Genomic DNA, 22164 nt, shown 5'->3' on the forward strand with positions numbered 1-22164 from the left:
GGCCCGATTTCATTCTTAAGTGACAGGCTCTAAGAAAGGTACTGAAACATTTTCTTCCATTAAAGAAACATAAATAAGAGACAGACATATTGTAGTTTAAATAAGTACATTGATGCTATAAAAATCAAATTAAGACAAATAGGAGATGTCCATGAAAATAGTCATTACTCAGCCTCTCCCTTCCTGCCAATCCTGCATTCCTACCTGCTTAATTTCTGTGATGAGACGTCTATGAGCTCCTTCCTCTTCCAAAGTCTCCCTGTCTCTCATTGGTCTCCCCAGGCACAGTGATCATAGTCTGCCTTTCCATCTCCCTCTGTAGAATACCCCTGCATTCACTCTGCTCATTTGACTAAGCTGGCCTGCTCAGTGCTCTCAGCATTGCCTGAACTTTTCTGCCACCATGAGTTTGCTCAGGCTTGTCAGCAAGATATGTTCTTGGTTTCTCCTCTGGCCTGTCATAATTCTGTCCATCCTTCAAGGCCTGCATTAGTGTGCTTTTGTTATCCATGTTTATTTTCCTTTATTGCGTCTACTCCTTTCAAGCATTTGTCTATTTATTTAACAGACCCCCACCCTTCCGGAATGTAATAATAAACACACAGGCAAGGTAACAAACTTGAACTCATGCGTATGCCCTGCGGAGCCTAGAATTGCTTTCCATTCCGCTTGGAATAGAGGATGCATACGTATGCAAATATTGAATACATTCATTTGATGCACAAAGACTATTTCACAAGCATTTAATTTCTTTCTAGCATATGCCAGACTCAGAGTTTGGCAATGGTGTATAGATGAAATTGGCAAGTTAACAGACAAAATACAGTATGTTAAGTGCTTCAATGGAGGTAAGCATGGGAAATTTATAGGAGTGTTCCTAATTCAGGTAAGTCAATGAGTGGATGAAAGCATGGATAAATACCTAAATGAATAACTTAGGTTAATTCTCTGGAGCTCTTATTTAGTATTCTGCTGTCTTCCTTATGGGTTAATCAGCCTGATAATCTGCTGCAACTACAGTCAGTGTCCTAATTTCTTCCTTCACAATAGTTCCTAATAACACTCAGGTGGATACAATATAGTGAATTCTGTATACCTGCTTTCTCAGATGCATCATCCTGGCCTTTAACCGCTATGAACTAATGTCTCCAGATGCCACATTAAACATATTAATTTGGGAATTCAAAAAAATAATATTTAAGGCCAGGCGCAGTAGTTCACACCTGTAATCTCAGCATTTGGGAGGCTGAGGTGGGAGGATCACAAGGTCAGGAGTTCAAGACTAGCCTGGCCAACATGGTAAAACCCCGTTTCTACTAAAAATACAAAAAGTTAGCTGGGTGTGGTGGCACGTGCCTGTAATCCCAGCTACTCGGGAGGCTGAGACAGGAGAATCACTTGAACCCAGGAGGCAGAAGTTGCAGTGAACAGAGATTGCACCACTGCACTCCATCCTGGGCAACAGAGAGAGGCTCTGTCTCAAAATAATAATAATAATGATAATAATAATAATAATGTTTTAGAATAAGATTAGTCTACTGTTTCATTATTAAAGACAGATAAAATGTATTTAATAGTTCTTTTGTCTTTGTTTTATTCCTGTGCACGATTTTTTTTTGAGATAGAGTCTCACTGTATCGCCCAGGCTGGAGTGCAATGGCACAATCTTGGCTCACTGCATCCTCCACCTCTCAGGTTCAAGCAATGCTTCTGACTCAGCCTCCCGAGTAGCTGGGACTACAGGCACGCACTGCCATACCCAGTTAATTTTTGTACTTTTTTAGTAGAAATGGGGTTTCACCATATTGGCCAGGCTGGTCTCGAACTCCTGACCTTGTGATCTGCCCAACTTGTCCTCCCAAAGAGCTGGGATTACAGGTGTGAGTCACCACGCCCGGCCCCTGTGCACAATTTTAACACTTCATTAGTTGATTTCCTTTGGTTTTCTACTCATGGTGATTTGAAACAGCCTCCCTTTTAGAGTGCTTTGCATGAAGAATTTCTAGTTCTTATTTTTTTCAACTTCTGTTTATTTATCTGTTTGTTGATTTTTCCACTAAAAAAAAGCATTTTTAAAATTTGACCTCTTTTATTTTGCTTTTTAATCATGAAAATTAAGAAAGGATCTTGAGCCTGCAGTGTACAAAGTACTATTGTTGACAGCTGAAGTGATACCTCAGTTCTTTCTTCTTGGTTTAAAATAGTTTAAACAAGAGCTACAGAGCAAAGGAGGTGTAGCATAGAGTAACTTATTACAATGGATAAAGATATTTTGAAAGTTAGGTGCAGAATAGACAGTATACCCTGAGAGAGAAAGAATTCAGGACAGGCTGTTCGTAAGGGTGAGACAGCAAAAACTGGCACTAGGGAGACACCCTTTTGGGGAGTTTTAGGTGGGGACACAGCCAAACCATATCATACACTCATGCCAGTCTTTTTTTCCTCAGTGCTGGGATGTTGAAATAATGAATAAAGCATAAGACTCCCTTTTTGGGAGTTTTAAAAGATGATTCATAAAGAGGTGGGAAGAGGTGTTACTAGTAAGCATGTTCTGGGTGGTCTTCTGGGTGCACATGTGCAGTAACTGTACATGCTTGTTCATATATTGCATGTCTCATTAGCATCTTAAAACTCCACCCAGGGGTTTGGTTTTTACTTTTATAATGAGCATAGGGTCAGTTTGGGGACAGGTAAAATCAAAATGTGCCTGCTCTCTGGAAGGGAAAGGCCCTACTGAAGAAAGCTTTGTTTGAGTGAGCTCAATTACAATGCAGATGCTGAGGTTTACTGTGCTGACTGTATGATCACCATGGTTGCCTCATCCCAAGAACATGGTCACTTCCTTGACTGCCTGTCCTGCCTCATTATGATCTAGTAGGTGATTTAAATGTGGTCTACACTCAATGGAATCATTCCATGCACTTTAAACATAATCTAGTTACCTACTGTCATTGTGCTATATGTTATCCTAACCTCGTATAGTTCAGACTTCAGGTCTCTCTGATACCCAGCCACAGAAGTTTAGTAGGGACTACTCAACTAAATTATCATGTAACAATCAAATAAGACGTACGGTTGAGTAAAGAAATGCTTCTTTTATTGATCAAATTTTTTTTGGTTCTTTTTTCATTTTCATGTCATGATATGTTTGATCCTTATGAGCTCAAGCTCATAAAACAAAAGGCTACCACTTGTTGGTTTGATTCAGTTATTCAACAAATGTTTAATGAACACTGTATAAGTTTGTTCTCAGGTTGCTATAAGGACATACCTGAGACTGGGTAATTTATAAAGGAAAGAGGTTTAATTGACTCACAATTCCACAGGGCTGTGGAGGCCTCGGGAAACTTACAATCATGGCAAAAAGGGAGGCAAACACGTCTTTCTTCACAAGACAGTAGGAGAGAGAAGAATGAGAGTCAAGTGAAGGGGGAAGCCCCTTATAAAACCATAAGATCTCATGAGAACTAACTCACTGTCATGAGAATAGGATGGGGGAAACCGCTCCAATGATTCAATTATCTCCACATGGTCCCTTCCATATCATGTGGGGATTATGGGGACTACAATTCAAGATGAGATTTGGGTGGGGACACAACCAAACCATATCAAACACCAACTATGTGCTAGTCTTTTTTTTCTGAGGTACTGTAGAAACAATGAATAAGCATAATTAATATGTTAAAAGAAGAAAAATGAAGTAGGGAGAGGGCATGGAGAGTTACCAAGGGAGGAAGTATACTATTTAACAGGGTAGTTCAGAGAAAGTCTCTCCAGTAGATGCTTTTGAGGAGAGATTTGATTGAAGTTAGAAAGCAAATCATTTAAGCCTTACAGACATCTGTGGGTAATATTCCAGGAACAGGTGACAGCCAGTGTCAACCTTTTGCATACTCAAAGGACAGAATGGAAGCCACTGTGACTGGGGAGCAGAGTGATCAAAGCAGAATGATAGAGAACCGGAGCAGAGAGGACATGAGTGGGGACATCATATAGGATCTGTTGGCCATCACAAGGAGTTCATGTTTTATTTTGAGTAAGTTGAAATGGCATTGGAGCCAAGGAGTAATGTGATCTGACATATATTTTTAAAGCGTACTTTAGTTACTGAGTTGAATTGGTTTTCTTTTGCTGCATAACGAATTACTACAAATTTACCACCTTATAACACTGCATATGTATTATCACACAGTTTCTGTGGGTCAGGAGCTGAGAAGGAAGGGATGCTTAGCTGGCTTTTCTGCTTAGGGTCTCAGAAATCTGAAATTAAGGTGTCTCATTTGAATCCTGGGGTCCTCTTCCAAGTTCACTTAGATTGTTGGCAGAATTCACTTCCTGGAGGTTGTAGGACTGAAGTCCTTGGTTTTTGTTGTTGTTGTTGTTTGTTTGTTTTTGTCACTGATTGGGTGTTTTTTGTTTTTGTGATTATAAGCCTGGTTATGCTCTCAGCTCCCAGAGGCAAGTCTCAGTTCTTAGCCACATGCCCCGTCACAACCTGGTAGGTCACTTCTCCAAAACTAGCAAGGAAATCTCCCACGTTTTGAATCTTTCTCCAATTTGCCAAAATGGAGCTTTCTATAACATAATGTAATCAATCACAGCAGTGATCCACCACCGCCTTTGCCATCAGATTTAACCTAATCAAGGAAGTGACCTTGATTAGGTCATAATCATAAGTACTGCTTCGTATTCATAAGTACTGCTCATGCCCAACTGGAGGGAATTGTACAGGATGATTACACCATAGGGTGGAAATTTTGGGAGCCAAGTCATAAATCCACTTACTACATAAGTGGTACTATTACAGAATTGTGGAAGGAGCAAGAGAAGATTCTGAAAACCAGATAGAAGGCACTACTGGAGTCTAAGCCAGTGTTTCCCCAAGTTTAATGTGTATATCAATATCCTAGGCATTTTGTTAAAAAGTAGATTCAGACTTCATAAGGCTATAGTAGTGGCCTGAATCTCACAACAGTCTCCTAGGTGATGGTGATATTGCTTGCAGGGTAGCAAGGTACAGGCAAATGATGACAGTGACTTGGGTTAGGGTGGTAACAGTAGAGATAATAAGTGGTCTGATTAGGGAAATATTTTGAAGGCAGACCCTAAAGGGCTTGCTGAAGGAGAAACAAAGGCATCAGGATAACTTCTCACTTCAGGGGATGTCAGAGACTGTGGGGAAGGAGCTTATTTCAGAGCAGAAAAGAGTTCATTCAGTTTGTGATATGATAAGTAGAAGATGCCTTTTAGGTTCCCAGTAGAGAGAATCACAAAATGTGATGGAAAATAGCAGGTTTGTATATCATATTCAGTGTTATTGAAGATTTAAAATTTTATGTTTCTGTGCACCACAACTATGTAACTCTTTCTAAGTGTGCTTAGAATTTATTATATTGTATTAAAAATGTGAGCAATGAAGAGGACGTAATTGATTTGTGCTGCAGATTCTCTTTCATTCTCTCGCATTGCCATTAGTAAAATAAGCAGTGTTTTCTTGTCCCTTTGCCAGAGTTCCCTACAGTGAAATAAACATCATTACTCAAATCATTAAAACTATTCCTAGAATCCAAAATACACATCACTGTGCATATTTAAAACACAATGTATTCAAACGCTCTCTAGGTATACATCTAGACTTTAAGATGATTTTCAGTACCTATTGATTCTGGTAGATGCCTCACTATGAGATGTATTACCAGATTTTCCGTGACTCTATAGACGGCTTCATGGTGTGACTAATTATTATTTATTTTCTGGGCAAAATTATGCAATGTTATTTTCATCACATTGTGAGAGGTAGCCATTAGACAGAGCTTGCATAAAAGTTAGTTCTCACTGACTCACTTATCACAAAAGAAGACAGTGTAGACTAGGATTGTATCAAAGATAAATTTACTTATAATTCCCTAAACCTCAATCATGTAAAATCTTGGCCTTACCCATTCTCATTTTCAGAAAGAAAAGCATTCAGAAGAATATAAGTTGAAAACTACATTGTCACTCCTTTCTTCCTTGTGATGGCCATAGACTGCTAGCGTTTAGCCAGAGACTTGGATTCTCAACATTTCCAATATTTTAAAAGAACTTTAAGCAGTATATACCTATGCTTAGCACTGCTTGGGTGCTAAGTTAACATGCAGTGAAATAAGATTATGTCAGGTGGTTCATGGTTTCAGGTAGGGGTGAAATAAAGGTAACAAAGGGCAGTTTGGGTTTAGAGGATGCTTCATACTGTGGAACGTGTGAAAATTCAGCTTACTGTAAGCAAAAACCTTTATAGAAATCCCTATTTTCTTTTTCTTATTGTTAAACAATAAAATGTGCTAGGCTTTATGACCAGAGGAAAATGGGAAGGAGATATTTCAATGATAGCCTGATGATTATGCTTTTATAAATAAGATCCTAAACAGATGGAAATTAAACCAAATCATTCAAAGACAGAGGGTGACAGTAGATCTGAAGGTGGCTACTTTTATGGAGAGTGTTGAGAAAGTCAGAACTTTACTCCTATATCTGGACTCCTTTCAATCTGGAACCGTGGGCTAGGACTAACAACCTTACAGGACAATTAGGCTTTCTGTTGATTCGAAAGAATTGTGATGACTGGACAAAGCAGTTGTTGAACCCGGAACTTGTCACATTATGAGAGGTGGCCACTAGATCAAGCTTGCATAAAAGTTAGTTCTCATTGACTCCCTTATCACAAAAAGAAGATGTTGTAGACTAAAATTGTACTAAACTCTGGTTGTTGTTCTATAAACTTGTTTTTTTTATAGTGGCGTGGTTGTTCTATAGACCTTTTACAGTGTTTCATGTTGAAATCCAAACTCCAAATCTAGGCATAATTATTTTATGCATTAGTTCAAAGATGTCAAACATTTTCTACTATTGTATCTATTTTTATATAATGTATTAACTATAATATAAAGTTTAACTTTTGCATGGTAATTTAAGAAACTAAGTTTCTTACTCTTTCTTTTCCCTAGGTGCACTGAATCAAAAAAATTGGGGAAAGAAATATCCAACATGTAATAGTCCAAAACAATCTCCTATCAATATTGATGAAGATCTTACACAAGTAAATGTGAATCTTAAGAAACTTAAATTTCAGGGTTGGGATAAAACATCGTTGGAAAACACATTCATTCATAACACTGGGAAAACAGGTAAAATATTTGCATTCTCTTTACCTTTAATATATTTTTCAGACCTGGAGTATGTTTAGACTAGTTTCGTCTGATTTTCCTTTGAATAATGTACTATGAACTAGATAGAAGTTATATATAAAAGAAACCAAATGGAGCAGAGAAAATGGGAAATTTAGACAGTATTTTGACAATTTGTACAAAAAAATAAAATGACCAATGTCATCATGTCATGTTTTCCTACAATGTAACAATAATGATGCAGTCTCTAGAAGATATGATAATGCGGTTTACAACTAATATAATTTAGTCAATTACTTAGTCAATCAGGATTTCTTTTTCTTGAGCATTATAGTTTGATCTTTTCTGCCTAGCCTCATGTTATAGTCCTATTTGGATATGAAAAAAGCAATTGACTGTAATTGAAATATAAGAAAATAAATTCCTAGCTCTTCTATATAGAAGGTTTAAAGTTGTATCCCATCCTTAGGAAACCCTCTCTAAGTGCCTTTTTATTGAGACTATCTTTAAAAAAAAAAGCAAAATATTAATACATTAAAATTTAAATACAAATTCTAATAAGCTATACATATATAAATAATTTCCAAAAAGTGACACCTTTTCCTTTTTGATATTCTAGTTTTTTTAAAAATTCTTTTTTGGGAAATTATGTAAAGGCATGTACACGTAAGACAAAGATTAGAAAAATATTCAAAATTATAATAGTAGCTGTATGAGGGTAAGCTTTATCATTAGTGAATTTTTAAAGTATTTTCTATATTTAGGTAATGTAATTATTTGAATGTAATAGTTTAATTTCAAAACTCAAGAGAGTAGTAGCCAGGCACTGTGGCTCATGCCTGTGATCACAGTACTTTGGGAGGCCGAAGCGGGCAGATCACTTGTGGTCAAGAGTTCCAGACTACCCTGGCCAATATGGCGAAAACCCATCTCTACTAAAAATACAAAAATTAGCTGGGTGTGGTGGCACACTCCTGTAATTCCAGATACTCAGGAGGCTGAGAGACAAGTATCACTAATAATACAAAAATTAGCTGGGTGTGGTGGCACACTGCTGTAATTCCAGATACTCAGGAGGCTGGACAAAAGAATCACTTGAACTCAAGAGGTGGAGGCCGCAGTGAGCCAAGAGCATGCTACTGCGCTTCAGCCTGGGCAACGGAGTGACCCATCCTATCCAAAAAAATCAAAGCAAAACAAATGAAAAAACGAACTCATGCCAGGTGCAGTGGCTCACACCTGTAATCCCAGCATTTTGGGAGGGCTAGGTGGATGGATCACCTGAGGTCAGGAATTCAAGACCAGCTTGGTCAACACGGCAAAACCACATCTCTACTAAAAATAAAAAAATTAGCTGGGCATGGTGGTGCATGCCTGTAATCCCAGCTACTCGGGAGGCTGAAGCAGGAGAATTGCTTGAACCCAGGAGTCGGAGGTTGAGTGAGCTGAGATTGCACCACTGCACTCCAGCCTGGGCAACAAGAGTGAAACTCTGTCTCCAAAAAAAAAATCATGAAAGTAGAGATTTTTCTACATCAGTGTCTGATACGTAATAAACACTAAGTATTTCTTGAATGAATAATTTTTAAAATTATTACGTTACACGTAATAATTACCTAAAAGTATATTGTCCCAAATCTTGACATTTTTATTTTCAGTTTTGAAGGGTGTTACAAAGTAGTAGGGCATGGAGCCTCTGCTTTATTATATATTGTAAGCACAAATCTTTGTAGAAATCCCTGTTTTGCTTTTCTTATTGTTAAACAATAAAATGTGCTAGGCTTTATGAACAGAGAAAAATGGGAAGGATAGCTTGATGGTTATGTTTTTATTTTTATTTTTATTTTTATTTTTATTTTTATTTTTTTTGAGACAGAGTCTCGCTCTGTCGCCCAGGCTGGAGTGCAGTGGCCGGATCTCAGCTCACTGCAAGCTCCGCCTCCCGGGTTTACGCCATTCTCCTGCCTCAGCCTCCCGAGTAGCTGGGACTACAGGCGCCCGCCACCACGCCCGGCTAGTTTTTTGTATTTTTTAGTAGAGACGGGGTTTCACTGTGTTAGCCAGGATGGTCTCGATCTCCTGACCTCGTGATCCGCCTGTCTCGGCCTCCCAAAGTGCTGGGATTACAGGCTTGAGCCACTGCGCCCGGCCCGGTTATGTTTTTATAAATAAGATCCCAAACAGACGGAAATTAAACCAAATCATTCAATGACAGAGGGTGACAGTAGGTCTGAAGGCAGCTATTTTTATGGAGAGTGTTGGAGGTTTTATTTTTCTTAGGGGAGAGTGGTTATTAGATCATTCAGCTAATAGAGCTACATTACTTGGGTTCACCACTGGCTCTTGAAATCACAGTGGGGAACCTTTGAGCAACCTGCTTAGCCTTTCTGTGGCTCAATTTCCTTATCTGTAAAATAAGGATTATATAGTATCTACTTCCCAAGGTTGTCCAAAGATCAAGTGAATAATACATGTAAAGTAATTAGTATAGTCCATGGTACATCGTAAGTGATATGTAAATGTTGGCTGTTATTGCTATTGTGCTTGTTATTATTATTAGTGGGAGTTTGTATCCCTAGCTGGCTGACCAGTATGTTGTATTCAGTCCCTGATGCCAACAGTGATTTCTCCCTAATGGAACAGAGACTATTTAAACTTTATTGAGAGACATCAAAATCTTTCACTGGGCTCTCAAGAGAACTCTCCAGAAGACTGTTAAAATATAGTCAGATAATATCTGCTGTGGAACTCATACAGGGGAGTTTAAGCTTTCGCCACTCAGGGTTCAAACATGATATGGCCAAAACTCCTCCATAAGAATGAGTTTCCTGCCTTTCCTGCTATAGCCAGGGACCCAGGTTCTGGAGCTTGCTGATGAAGCCTGGGTGATAAATGGAGGGATAAGCAGCAGCCTGATAAGGAGTAGAAATGGGCTGAAAATAGGAAGGTGGCAACACTCCAAGGAGAAGACTTTATTTTTCTTTTAACCCTCTGTTCCTTCCCACTTTGCTCTGTCTTCTTATTACCATCTGACATCTTAGGGAAGCAGAGCTTTCAAGGAACAGCTATCTTAGGACACCAAACAAACAGAGCAGGTGGACTGACTGTCTTCTGCCCTTGAAGTCATACATTAGTCAGTATCTTCAGCTTAGTTTGCATTTGTGGCAATAAGATATATTAAGTATATTGTACAGACCTACAAAGTTTGGCTTCCAAATTGGCAACTTCATATTTTGTAAATTTATCAAATAAATGATTTTTCTTAGTGTACCTTAAGTAGATGGAAATTTAGTTGAAATTTAAAATTTTGATTTTCAGAAGCTTAGGTGCAATTGTATTTCTTTTTTCAGTGGAAATTAATCTCACTAATGACTACCGTGTCAGTGGAGGAGTTTCAGAAATGGTGTTTAAAGCAAGCAAGATAACTTTTCACTGGGGAAAATGCAATATGTCATCTGATGGATCAGAGCACAGTTTAGAAGGACAAAAATTTCCACTTGAGGTAAGTCAGGAGATCTGCTGTTTACTATTTTATTTTCTAAATAATTGATGTTTTTATTTAGCATATAATTTGATTAATTTAAAATCCAATATTATAATTTATAAAGTGATATTTTTATTACTTGATTAATATACTAGACTAAGCTAAATGAATATAAGACTTATCTTTGATTTACCACTTTGTGGTAACAACCCAAAGTGCCACAAAATAGGTAATCAATAAATGCTGACGAATTAACGAATGAAGGAAAAGGGGGAAAATTTCATTAACATACTGGAGAATGCTTTGATTTAAATCTTTTGATTAAAATGAGAAAAATGTTCAGCTTTAAAATTGGCAAAATAAATAATTATTAAAAAATGAGTGTGTAGTAAAATGTTTTCTTACATGTCTAGAGAAAGTCTAAATTGGTAGACTTTCTGGGAAGCAGTTTGCTTGTTTTTATTTTACTATTTTATTTTATTTTATTTTATTTTTTATTATTTTAGTTTTTATTTTACTATTTTATTTTATTTTACTAAAATTTAAGAATTTTAAATGATTTACACTCAATACCCAATCTTTAAGTTTAAAGCCATTTTAGTCTAAAAATTAAAAAACTGCAAAAATTTATTTATAATATAATATTGAAACAAATGGTAAGGATTATTTAAATACATTATGATAGATATTATAGATTTCACAAAAATCATGTTTTTGAATGATATATTTACACAAAAAAAGTTCATCATAAGGTATTAATGGTTTTAAAAAGAAACATGTTAAATGGTATAACCACTATTATTTTTCCAATTTTTTAATACATGAAAATTAATTAAATATTGACTGAGAGTGGAGCCTGAGTCAAATGGACTAGGTTTGAATCTTGGCTCCACCATTTGGTTATTGGTTACACGACATAACAACGTATAAATTATTTAACTTACCAATGCTTCCATTTTTTTTCTGTGAAATTGACATAGTAGCTGCACCTGCCTTATAACATTATTATGGAAATTAAATGAGGGATTGACTTATTACTCATAAAAGTAATTGAGGGGCCAGGCACGGTGGCTCACGCCTATAATCCCAGCACTTCGGGAGGCCAAGATGGGCAGATGGCTTGAGGTCAGGAGTTCCAGACCAGCCTGGCCAACATGGTGAAACACCACTTCTACTAAAAATACAAAAATTAGCTGGACGTGGTATCACTCGTGTGTAATTTCACCTACTCAGGAGGCTGAGGCATAGGAATCACTTGAACTCAGGAAGCGGAGGTTGCAGTGAGCCAAGATCACACCACTGCACTCAAGACTGGGTGATGGAGTCAGACTCTGTCTCAAAAAAAAAAAAAAAGTAATTGATGGAATTCAAGAAAATGTTAATAATGATTTTCTTTGGGTGATGGCATTATAGGTGCCTCTTATTTTCTCCTTTAAAGTCCCCATATTTTCTAAAATACCTAGTATGAAACTATTCATTTTATAATTCAAAACAGTTTTATTAATAATAAAAATAAGATAGGGTGAATTACCTCTTAAAAGACTAAAACCTTTTTTAAAAAGGTGGATATCTACATTCACATTTACAACTTATAATCTGGATTTTTTTCTTTATTCAATATTTTTAAAGAAAAGCACATTGATCAAATTCAATTTGTCAGAGTAATGAAAGTCAATTCATTAAACAACATATCACTCTGAGAGTTTAGCTTACTCACAATATTACCTATTTAGATCAAAGATGAAAATCAAGAAAAATTCTATCAACAAGAGCCCTGAGCAATCAAAATACATGGTACAGAATCCATGCACTAAACCTAATAAAGTAATGCAGAAGTCTCTCAAATTGTCTCTCTCAGAGGTTTTTTTTGTTTTGTTTTGTTTTTTTGTTTTTGTTTTTTTTTTTTTGAGACAGAGTCTCGCCCTGTTGCCCAGGCTGGAGTGCAATGGCGTGATCTCGGCTCTCTGCAACCTCCACCTTCTGGGTTCAAGCTACTCTCCTGCCTCAGCCTCTCAAGTAGCTGGGATTATAGGTGCACACCACCACACCTAGATAATTTTTTGTATCTTTAGTAGAGACGGAGTTTCACCACATTGGCCAGGCTGGTCTTGAATTCCTGACCTCGTGATCCACCCACCTCAGTCTCCCAAAGTGCTGGCATTACAGGCGTCAGCCACCGTGCCTAGTCTTGTTTGTTGTTTTAAAACACTCTATGTAATTGTGTAAGCAGGAAACCCAAGGATCATCCCTGGCTTACTCCTTATTTCTTATCTCCTACATCTCACAATTAAGCCTTCTCAATTCACCAGTCATGGTGGCTCAAACCTGTCATCCCAGCACTTTAGGAGGCTGAGGCTGGAAGATCACTTAAGCCCAGGAGTTTGAGACTAGTCTGGGCAACATAGTGAGACCCCATTTCTACAAAAAATAAGAGAAAGTAGCTGAACATGGTGGCATGCACCTGTCGTCCCAACTACTCCAGAGGCTGAGGTAGGAGGATCACTTGAGCCCACGAGGTCAACGCTGCAATGAGCCATGATCATGCCACTGCATTCCAGTCTGACTGACAGAGTGAGACCCCCTCTCAAAACAAACAAACAAACAAACAAACCAAGCCTTATCAATTCTCCTAAATACCATATGGGAGGTCAGAAAAAAGTTTGTTTACTTGGATTATTAAATTAGTAATTATTAAGTTTTAAATTGTATTTCTTTCAATTTCCCATGCTTGTGGTACTGTCTTGCCTAATAGGCCTTTCCCATGTGGTACTTCTGACTTGAACACATGCCCTTCTCGTCTGCCTTTCACCTGGCTAAAACCAGCTCATTCTTGGAGGGTCAGTTTAGAAATCCTGTCTCTGAAAAGGTTTTGGTGACTCACCCAAAGCAGGAGCCACTGCCATCCTCTGTTGCACAACCTCTGTTTCTCCCGTCAGAGCACTAACTACGCTTTACACTCTCGGAGGCTTCCTACTCTTACCTTAATTCTACTTCTATCCAGCCTGAGACACCTGATTTCCAAGCCCAGACAGGAGAAGCACCAAATTATATAGAGGCTGTTGCAGAGACATACATATATGAAGGGAAACAGAAATTAACAAGGCGTAGCCTCACAGCTGGAGAGAAGAATCAAAATATGAAACTTAAAACTTTTTTGGTATTTTTTAGGTAGAAGCTGAGAGTCCTTGAGAGCTTCAATATTAATAGATCACAATATGGTAATATCAAAGAATGGTAACCTCTGGACTCTCAAGAAAGGCATGCACGCTTGAGAAAGAGAGAAATTTATATTTAAAATTCAATAAAGCAGTTAAAGTAACATATGATTATTTATTTCATGTAACTGCTTTAATAAATTTTACTGCACAGTCCCCTGGTAATCTCAAAATGATCATTTTGGTTTTAGATATGTCTAACTTTCTATTCCCCTCCTTATCAAAGGATGGTAAATGATAGTAAATGTAGTTGTATACATGTAATTTATAAAAGATTTTGGAAATACGTAGAATGTAGAATCACACAATTTATAGAACTTTTCAAATAGAACTTATTGAATTGCTTATTTTATTAAGTCTCTTTGCTGATTTTTATGAAGCCTTTGTGTATCATAAAACTATCATTGTTACGTTTATAGATGCAAATCTACTGCTTTGATGCGGACCGATTTTCAAGTTTTGAGGAAGCAGTTAAAGGAAAAGGGAAGTTAAGAGCTTTATCCATTTTGTTTGAGGTAATAATTATATATACATTTTACACTAATGTAATTCCTTTTTAAGTCACATTAAATATTGATGTGAAATATCAAGACATAATTTCTAACAAAGAGAGGAGCTCACAAGTAAAATTAAAACTGGTGGTCATTTTCAAAAAAAGATGACCCTTGCCTGGTATTTTTAAAAGGAGACTCTTGTGTTTGTTAATGAGGTGAATCTTTTCCAGCTGGGGCAAAGTGTTCTATAAGTACACAAATTTGCTAATTTGTACATACAAAGCATCATATTAATAATTATGTATTATTATCAGTAACTATGAATCATAACATTTTAAAATTTACTTTTCTTAGTGAAATATGTAAGTTGTCTGGTTTTTGTTTGCTTTATTTTTTTTCACCTAGCTATAAAAAAACCTGTTTTGGGAACTTACTATTTTTTAATGCACATATTTAAAATGGAATTCATTAATCTTCATGTTTTTATTGAATAGTTATCCAAATGTTTTATTCTATTTTTAGAATGTGATTCTTCTTTAACAGGTTGGGACAGAAGAAAATTTGGATTTCAAAGCAATTATTGATGGAGTCGAGAGTGTTAGTCGTTTTGGTAAGCTACTTGAGGAAATATCTTTCTTCAAGATTCTGCTTTGGATGGATATGAATGTTGACAATATGACGGCAATCACTTGTTCCAAAAGGTAGAAAGTAGTACATTTTTAAAGAGGAGCAATCTCTCACTTTTCGCACTTGATAATATATACGTTTCTCACCAAATAAATAACAATTTATCAGAAAAATTTGTTACATCAAAAGCATGAAACATTAATGTAAGTAGGAAATTGAAATTTTTAAAATTTATTCTTGAAAATAATCTAATTATATCATGCATTTAAAGCCTATTTATCTATTATGTCTCTGCATCGTACATCCCTTAAAGACTAATTCCTAACCTGAAACCAGCGAATTTTATAAATATCATATTTTAAAGTAGAAAAGGAATTGTTACTCAAGTTAAAATTTATTCCCTGGTAGTTTCCTTGATAAATCCTTTGCTTTATCAACATGAGGAGATGAGATTTTTGGAAGAAGGTCAACACTTACATAGAAGAAGATGCAATATGCTTTGACATTGTTCTGCCTGCTATCTCATGGATCTTGTAATTTGTCACAACAAATGCTTTTAACAGCATGGACAGTGGACTGTAAGCCTGTTAATATTACTATTTTATTTTTATTAAGCACTCACACACAGAATCTTAATGCTGCCCTGAGTTACCAATAAAATGAGGATTATTCCTCTCTGGGAAGCTGCAAAATTTGAAATCAGAAACAAAACTCATGAAGATCCTTTTCTTGAAAGCAGAAGCCTGGCCTAGGATTGATTTATCGTTGTCAATTACAGTGAGGATCTGAATTGACCCAACTTTTCAGAAGTCAGGAATATATGAACTCCTGTAGTGTAGCTTTTTTTTTTGGAAGACTCAATCAAATGCAGGATGCAGCTGTTATCTCCCTCCATTGACCCAGATTGCAAAATTCAACACTGAATGTCATAAGTCAAATTTAATTTTCCCCTCCTCGAGTCATAAAGTGGATTCTATCCAGACTGAGATAAAGCAAATTGTTTGAATTCTTATACTTAAAAAAATGTATAATATATGAATTCTGAATGTTCCAGACCTTGCACCAGCCTGTGGGGACAATGAAAGAGGTGTTAACACTGGGTTGTTAACCCTGACTTGTGTAACTATAGGAACTTTGAGGCTTTCTCTTAAGGCCTCTTTACTTTCCCAGGGTACTTTACTTTTGTGGGTGCCTTGGAAGGCACTCATATGAGCTTGGGAATAAACTTGCTTGTGTTCTTTAAAGTTTCCTTTCTAATACCTAGTGTCTGAAAGTCATTCAGGAAGATACTTTGTCAGATACACTATGACTACATATTATCTCTCTCTCTGAGAATGTGGATTCCCTAACAGCATTATTCTGCCTATATTCTGGCTCTTAATTTGAAAGCAGAACAGTTCTTGGATTAGCTGAGGACAGATTATAATCCTTTACCCTCTCTCTGTCTACCTCACTTGTATTAGTCCATTTTCACATTGCTAAAGCGATACTACTTGAGAGTAAGTGATTTGTAAGAGAAAGAGATTGAGTTGACTCACAGTTCTGCGTGGATGGAGAGGCCTCAGGAATCTTACAATCATGGTGGAAAGCAAAGGGTAAGCAAGGAATGTATCACATGGCAGCAGGAGAGAGAGAATGAGAGTGTGAGCAAAGGAGAAACTGCGAAACACTTATAAAGCCATCAAATCTCATGAGAACTCACTCACTGTCATGAGAACAGTATGGGGGAAACTGCCCCCATGATCCAATCACTTCCCACTTGGTCTCTCCTCAACACATGGGGATTACAATTTGGATTACAATTCAAGATGAGATTTGGACAGGGACACAGAGCTAAACCACATCACCACTATTTGTGCACCAACTTCCTAATTTACCAAAAACTAAAATCCTTCATGCCTATCAACTCATTCATCTGGATACTTAGTATTTCAATATACTCAGCAAGGACAACGATCCAAACCAAATAAGTGAAGTCTTTCTAAAGTCAAACGTTTCCATTTTGAGAGTTCTTGAATTAAATCCAGTCTTATTTCTGACTCTAGAAAATCCCCTACTGCCCAATAAACTGAAGGCTTACCCATATTGGCCTTCAGCCTTTGCTGCTGGCAACCTTGAGGATCAAAGGTGGGACTTGTCTTTAGGCAGTGACTCTAGAACCACAGCTACACCCCCAAATTTGGCTCTCTATTCACCATATAATGCAAGTTATTTTTTAAAAAAAACACCTTTTCAACCATTATTCAGCTTATAAGATCTATCGTCTTATGCTGTGGGCTGGTTGCTCATTTCCTGTTTCCTCTCTAAAAGACAAAGCCCATTTTTCATTCCTCCCCTCAACCCCTCTTTCTTTCTTTCCTTCCCATCCACCATACCTACTCTAGGTTAGGCATTATTCTATCCATGGAGTGGAGAGAGAGAGAGCATGGTGTTGCAGCAATACTGAGATAATGAATTAATATTTTCCAAGCAGAGCCACAAAAGACGTTAGTTGCAATCTTTCGAGTTACAGGGAAGAGACACATCCCAGGTAATATCATCAGTGATTAGCTGATGGGAATTCTCATCAGAATGATTTATAGTGCTTTCTTAATCACAAATTCAGCCCAGACATTTCTATACTGAAAAGTTCTCATAGGCGTTGGTGTGGCCCCATGCTAAATATCATTGTCCTAAGTAATAGGAGTTGGTTTTATGTAGTTACCAGCCTTTCTCTAGTGCTTGGCCCCATTGTGGTTTCTTCATCTTTGTTCCTCCCCATCTTTTTTTCTTCCATTGTTAGCCTTCTCATGGAAGGATCTGATTAGTTGGTTGGTTGATCATCACTGTATGTTCAAGCAAATAATGATTGCATAAATGAATGACTGACCCCAAATAGAGCAGCATTGGCTCTGGGGGGCTTCTCTCTTGTGTTAACAATAGTGAGGTTACTGGAATGAAGCAGGTGTTTTTTTCGCAAGCCAGCAAAACAAAATGAAAACCACAAACACAAACAAAGGAAAAACACTGTATGAAATTTCGTTAGAAGAAAATATAATGGAAAAGCACTCTGTAATTTAAGAATCTTGTGATATCTAGTTACCATGTCTGTAAGACAGACTAGGTGACTGCTGTTGAAGTTCAGAGGCAGGAAGAATGGAGTCCTCATTGGGGATAGGGAGAGGAAAATTTTAAAAAACTTACTCTGATTCTTTTGCTTCTTTTTAACTTTTTTGCCCTTTGATTTCTTTCCCAATAATAGGAAAATTCTGTATCTCACTCTCCTTACTCAGGTCTCACCTCTGCTTTCCCTTCCTGGCCCCTGGCTCTCCTGGAGTCAATTTATTTCCACCTAATTTAGCCATGAGTCAATTTCTGGCTCCTTACCTAATTACTATTCTCAACACACACATTTTTCATGAAATATTTGTAAGATAAATTTAGTCTTCAGTGGGAAAAGGAACAATTACAGTCCACTTGTCAGTTAAGGAGGTAATTTAACTACAACAATTTTCTAGTATTGAAAACATAAATCTAAAAAACATTCACATGTTAAAAATAAATATTCTTCTTAGTTCCTAAGAACTTGTATCTAATCTGAATTCTGATCATGTTATCTTGACATTGGAGAAGAGGAGAACATACTTTTAGAAGTTACTAATGAATCCATTAAATCAAACAAAACTTGAACTTTCTAATGGATTAAAACTACACGTAGGCTGTATTGACATGACTATCAATTCAGTTAAGAAAAGGTTTCTGGCCGGGCACAGTGGCTCACGCCTGTAATCCCAGCACTTTGGGAGGCCGAAGATGGGGGACCACGAGATCAGGAGATCGAGATCATCCTGGCTAACATGGTGAAACCCCGTCTCTACTAAAAATACAAAAATTAGCCGGGCATGGTGGTGGGCACCTGTAGTCCCAGCTACTCAGGAGGCTGAAGCGGGAGAATGGCGTGAACCCGGGAGCTGGAGCTTGCAGTGAGCCGAGATCGCGCCACTGCACTCCAACCTGGGAGACAACGAGACAACCGTCTCAAAAAAAAAAAAAAAAGAAAAGGTTTTTATTTCTAAGATTCAGTTGTTAATTCAGACTGAAGCAGTTGTCTCTAACTTTAGTTAGTAACAGTACTCCCTTTTCCTTCAGAATTTTCTGCGTTACAGAAAAGTTAACATTTACTAATTTAACTTTTAAATAACTTTTTTTCTTTGAAGCTTTCTGAATATGTTCAGTCTTCATAGAGTTTAGAGCTGGAATAGACTTTTAAGATCAGATAGTCTAGTCATTTCATGTTCTGATATGGAAAGTGTGGTTAAGAAAGACTAAAATCTTGAAAAGGCTTCACTTTACTTGGGATTTTCTATAGTAGTATGCATGTTTGCATCACCTTGGGATGCTTTATAAAATCTAGATGCCCAGGCCTGACCACTAGAGATCTTAATTCAAACAGTCTAGAGTGGGGTCTGAGGCACTGGTATTTTTCTAAAACTCCATGGATTATACACATAAGGATTAACACCACTGCCCTACATTCTGCCACCTCACTTAGACTACACTGACTGGCTTCAGGGACTGTTTCTTAATGGCCTCAATCTCATAGAGAGGGCAGAGGACTTGCACTGGGCTGGGTAGTTCAGGAGATAGGAAAGCAAATTAGACACAGATCTCACTGGCAAATAGATTGCTGCCTGCATGAGTGAGGGCTGGTTCACAAATAGCTAAATGACCAAGGTATTGCTATTGATAAGTGCTATTGGAGAGATACAAATGAGACTATTCAAGGAGACAGACATATTTGGATTGTTTCAGGGTTTGAAGGCCAGATGGCCCACTTAGGAAAACTCTACCAGTTTTTGGATAGAAATTCTATAATCCGTATACAAGTTTATATATAAGAATAAATCAATATTTATTAGTGTGTCTGTGTACACACACAAACACATATGTGCATATTATATCAAAAATATTTTTTTCCACTCTTTGACTTTCAACTCTCTTAATGATTATTGATGAATAGATCTTGATTGCCATATACTAAACTTTCTCATATTTCTTTTTATGAGTAATATTTTTTGTGTGCCATTTCAGAAACCTCAATCTACCATTAGGTTATGATGATAGTTTTTTAATGTTTTCATTTAAAAGAATTATTAATATGTTCATTTAAATCTGCAATCAGTTTGAAGTGATATGTGCTTATGATGTGAAGTAGGGAATCGAGATTCACTTTTTTCCATGAGGATATTCAATTGATATAGTACTGTTTATTGAAAAGACCATCCATTCTACATTTCATAATGATTTTTCTATCATAGATCAAATGATCATATTTTTCTCTTTTATTTTCTCTTCCATTGTTCTCTTCATCTATCTTTGCACAAATACATCACTGTCATAATTTCTACAGCGTTATATGTAACAGTATGATAGATCTTCCTATCTACTAGTGAAAGTTCTCCAGCTTTATTATTTTTCAAGATTGTCTTAACTTTTCTTTGGATTTTTATTGAAATTTTAGAATCAGTATGTCAATTACACACACAACCTTCTGAGATTTTGATTAGGATTTCATTGAATCCATGAATCAATTTGGGGAAAATCAACACCTTCACAATACTAACTCTTCCAACCCATGAACATGGTCTTTCTACCATTTTAATATTTATTTAATCCTCTCAAGAGTGTTTTGTGTGTAGATGTTGTACACATTATTTGTTCGATTTATTTGTATTTGATAATGTTTTGCTATTTTTAATCATATTGCTTTAAATTTTATTTTCTGTTGTTTGATGCTGGTACACAAAAATACAATTGGTTTTTGTATATTGGTCTATGTGCAGGGACTTTGCAAATTTCACTTATTATTTCTCATACTTTGTAAAGAAATATTTCTCTTTCTTTCTTTCTTTTTCTTTCTTTCTTTCTTTTTCTTTCTTTCTTTCTTTCTTTCTTTCTTTCTTTCTCTCTTTCTTTCTTTCTTTCTTTCTTCTTTCTTTCTTTCCTTATTTTTTCATTTTTTGAGATGGAGTCTCACTTTGTCACCCAGGCTGGAGAGCAGGGGCGTGATCTTGGCTCCCTGCAACCTCCGCCTCCTGGTTCAAGCAATTCTCCTGCGTCAGCCTCCTGAGTAGCTGGAACTACAGGCGCGTGCCAACATGTCCAGCTAATTTTTTGTATTTTTAGTAGAGATGGGGTTTCACCGTATTAGCCAGGATGGTCTCGAACTCCTGACCTCGTGATCCACCCACCTTGGCCTTTTTACAGGCGTGAGCCACCATGTCCGGCCTGTAAATAATTTTCAATGTTTTAAATGCACAATCATGTTATTTGTACATTGTGATGGTATTATTTTTTCCTATACAATCTTAAGATTTTTGTTTCTTTTTTCTTTATTGCACCGGCTCAGTCTTCCAGTTCAATGTTAAATAGAAGTGGTGATGGCAGGACATCCTGGCGTCATTCTTGATCTCTAGGGGAAACACTTCCAATAAGTCATTCTTAAATATGATAACTAGTGCAGGCTTTGATGATCATCTTCACCAGAATAAGGTTTTGTTTTTGTTTTCCATGAACTGACATTGAGTCTTATGAAGTGATGGAACTATCTATTGAGATGATCATGTGATTTCTGAGTATTTTTATATGTAAAATATTCTGTTCACCATCTTGATAGTGTAAAGATAAGGCATCTAACACTGTATAGTGACATGTAATACAATTTGGGGCATGCCAGCTTTATTACCATTTAAAAATATATCTAAAATGTTTCAAAATCTCAGTTTTGATTAAATACATAATAAAGCATGTGTCTCTGCTTCATAGAAGCTTTGAACAGCTAAGTTCCAGTGTTGAGATTCCAGCTGAGATGTGTATTATTCCTTTTTAGGAAAGCAGGCTGCCTTAGATCCATTCATACTGTTGAACCTTCTGCCAAACTCAACTGACAAGTATTACGTTTACAATGGCTCATTGACGTCTCCTCCCTGCACAGACACAGTTGACTGGATTGTTTTTAAAGATACAGTTAGCATCTCCGAAAACCAGGTAATCTTAGAAATTCAAACAAATCAAGTAATTCAAAGCCATTTAAAAAACATTATGTCCTGGGGGCGGAGCAAGATGGCCGAATAGGAACAGCTGCAGTCTCCAACTCCCAGCGCGAAGGACACAGAAGACCGGTGATTTCTGCATTTTGA

The 22164-nt window shown here is 36.9% G+C and overlaps 1 protein-coding gene across 3 annotated transcripts in view; it reads left to right on the plus strand.

The window, feature by feature from the left end:
• Positions 1-22164, plus strand: part of PTPRZ1 (protein tyrosine phosphatase, receptor-type, Z polypeptide 1) — a 209151-nt gene that overhangs the window by 103323 nt on the left and 83664 nt on the right. For all 3 annotated transcript variants that reach the window (XM_011937398.1, XM_011937399.1, XM_011937400.1), the window contains exons 3-7: positions 6987-7166; positions 10517-10668; positions 14285-14380; positions 14903-14969; positions 21855-22012. In XM_011937398.1, coding sequence (XP_011792788.1) covers positions 6987-7166; positions 10517-10668; positions 14285-14380; positions 14903-14969; positions 21855-22012 — 653 coding nt within the window. The remainder of the gene's footprint in view (positions 1-6986; positions 7167-10516; positions 10669-14284; positions 14381-14902; positions 14970-21854; positions 22013-22164) is intronic.

Source organism: Colobus angolensis, unplaced genomic scaffold (assembly GCF_000951035.1).
Source record: "Colobus angolensis palliatus isolate OR3802 unplaced genomic scaffold, Cang.pa_1.0 Scaffold163, whole genome shotgun sequence".
NCBI classification, from domain to species: domain Eukaryota; kingdom Metazoa; phylum Chordata; class Mammalia; order Primates; family Cercopithecidae; genus Colobus; species Colobus angolensis.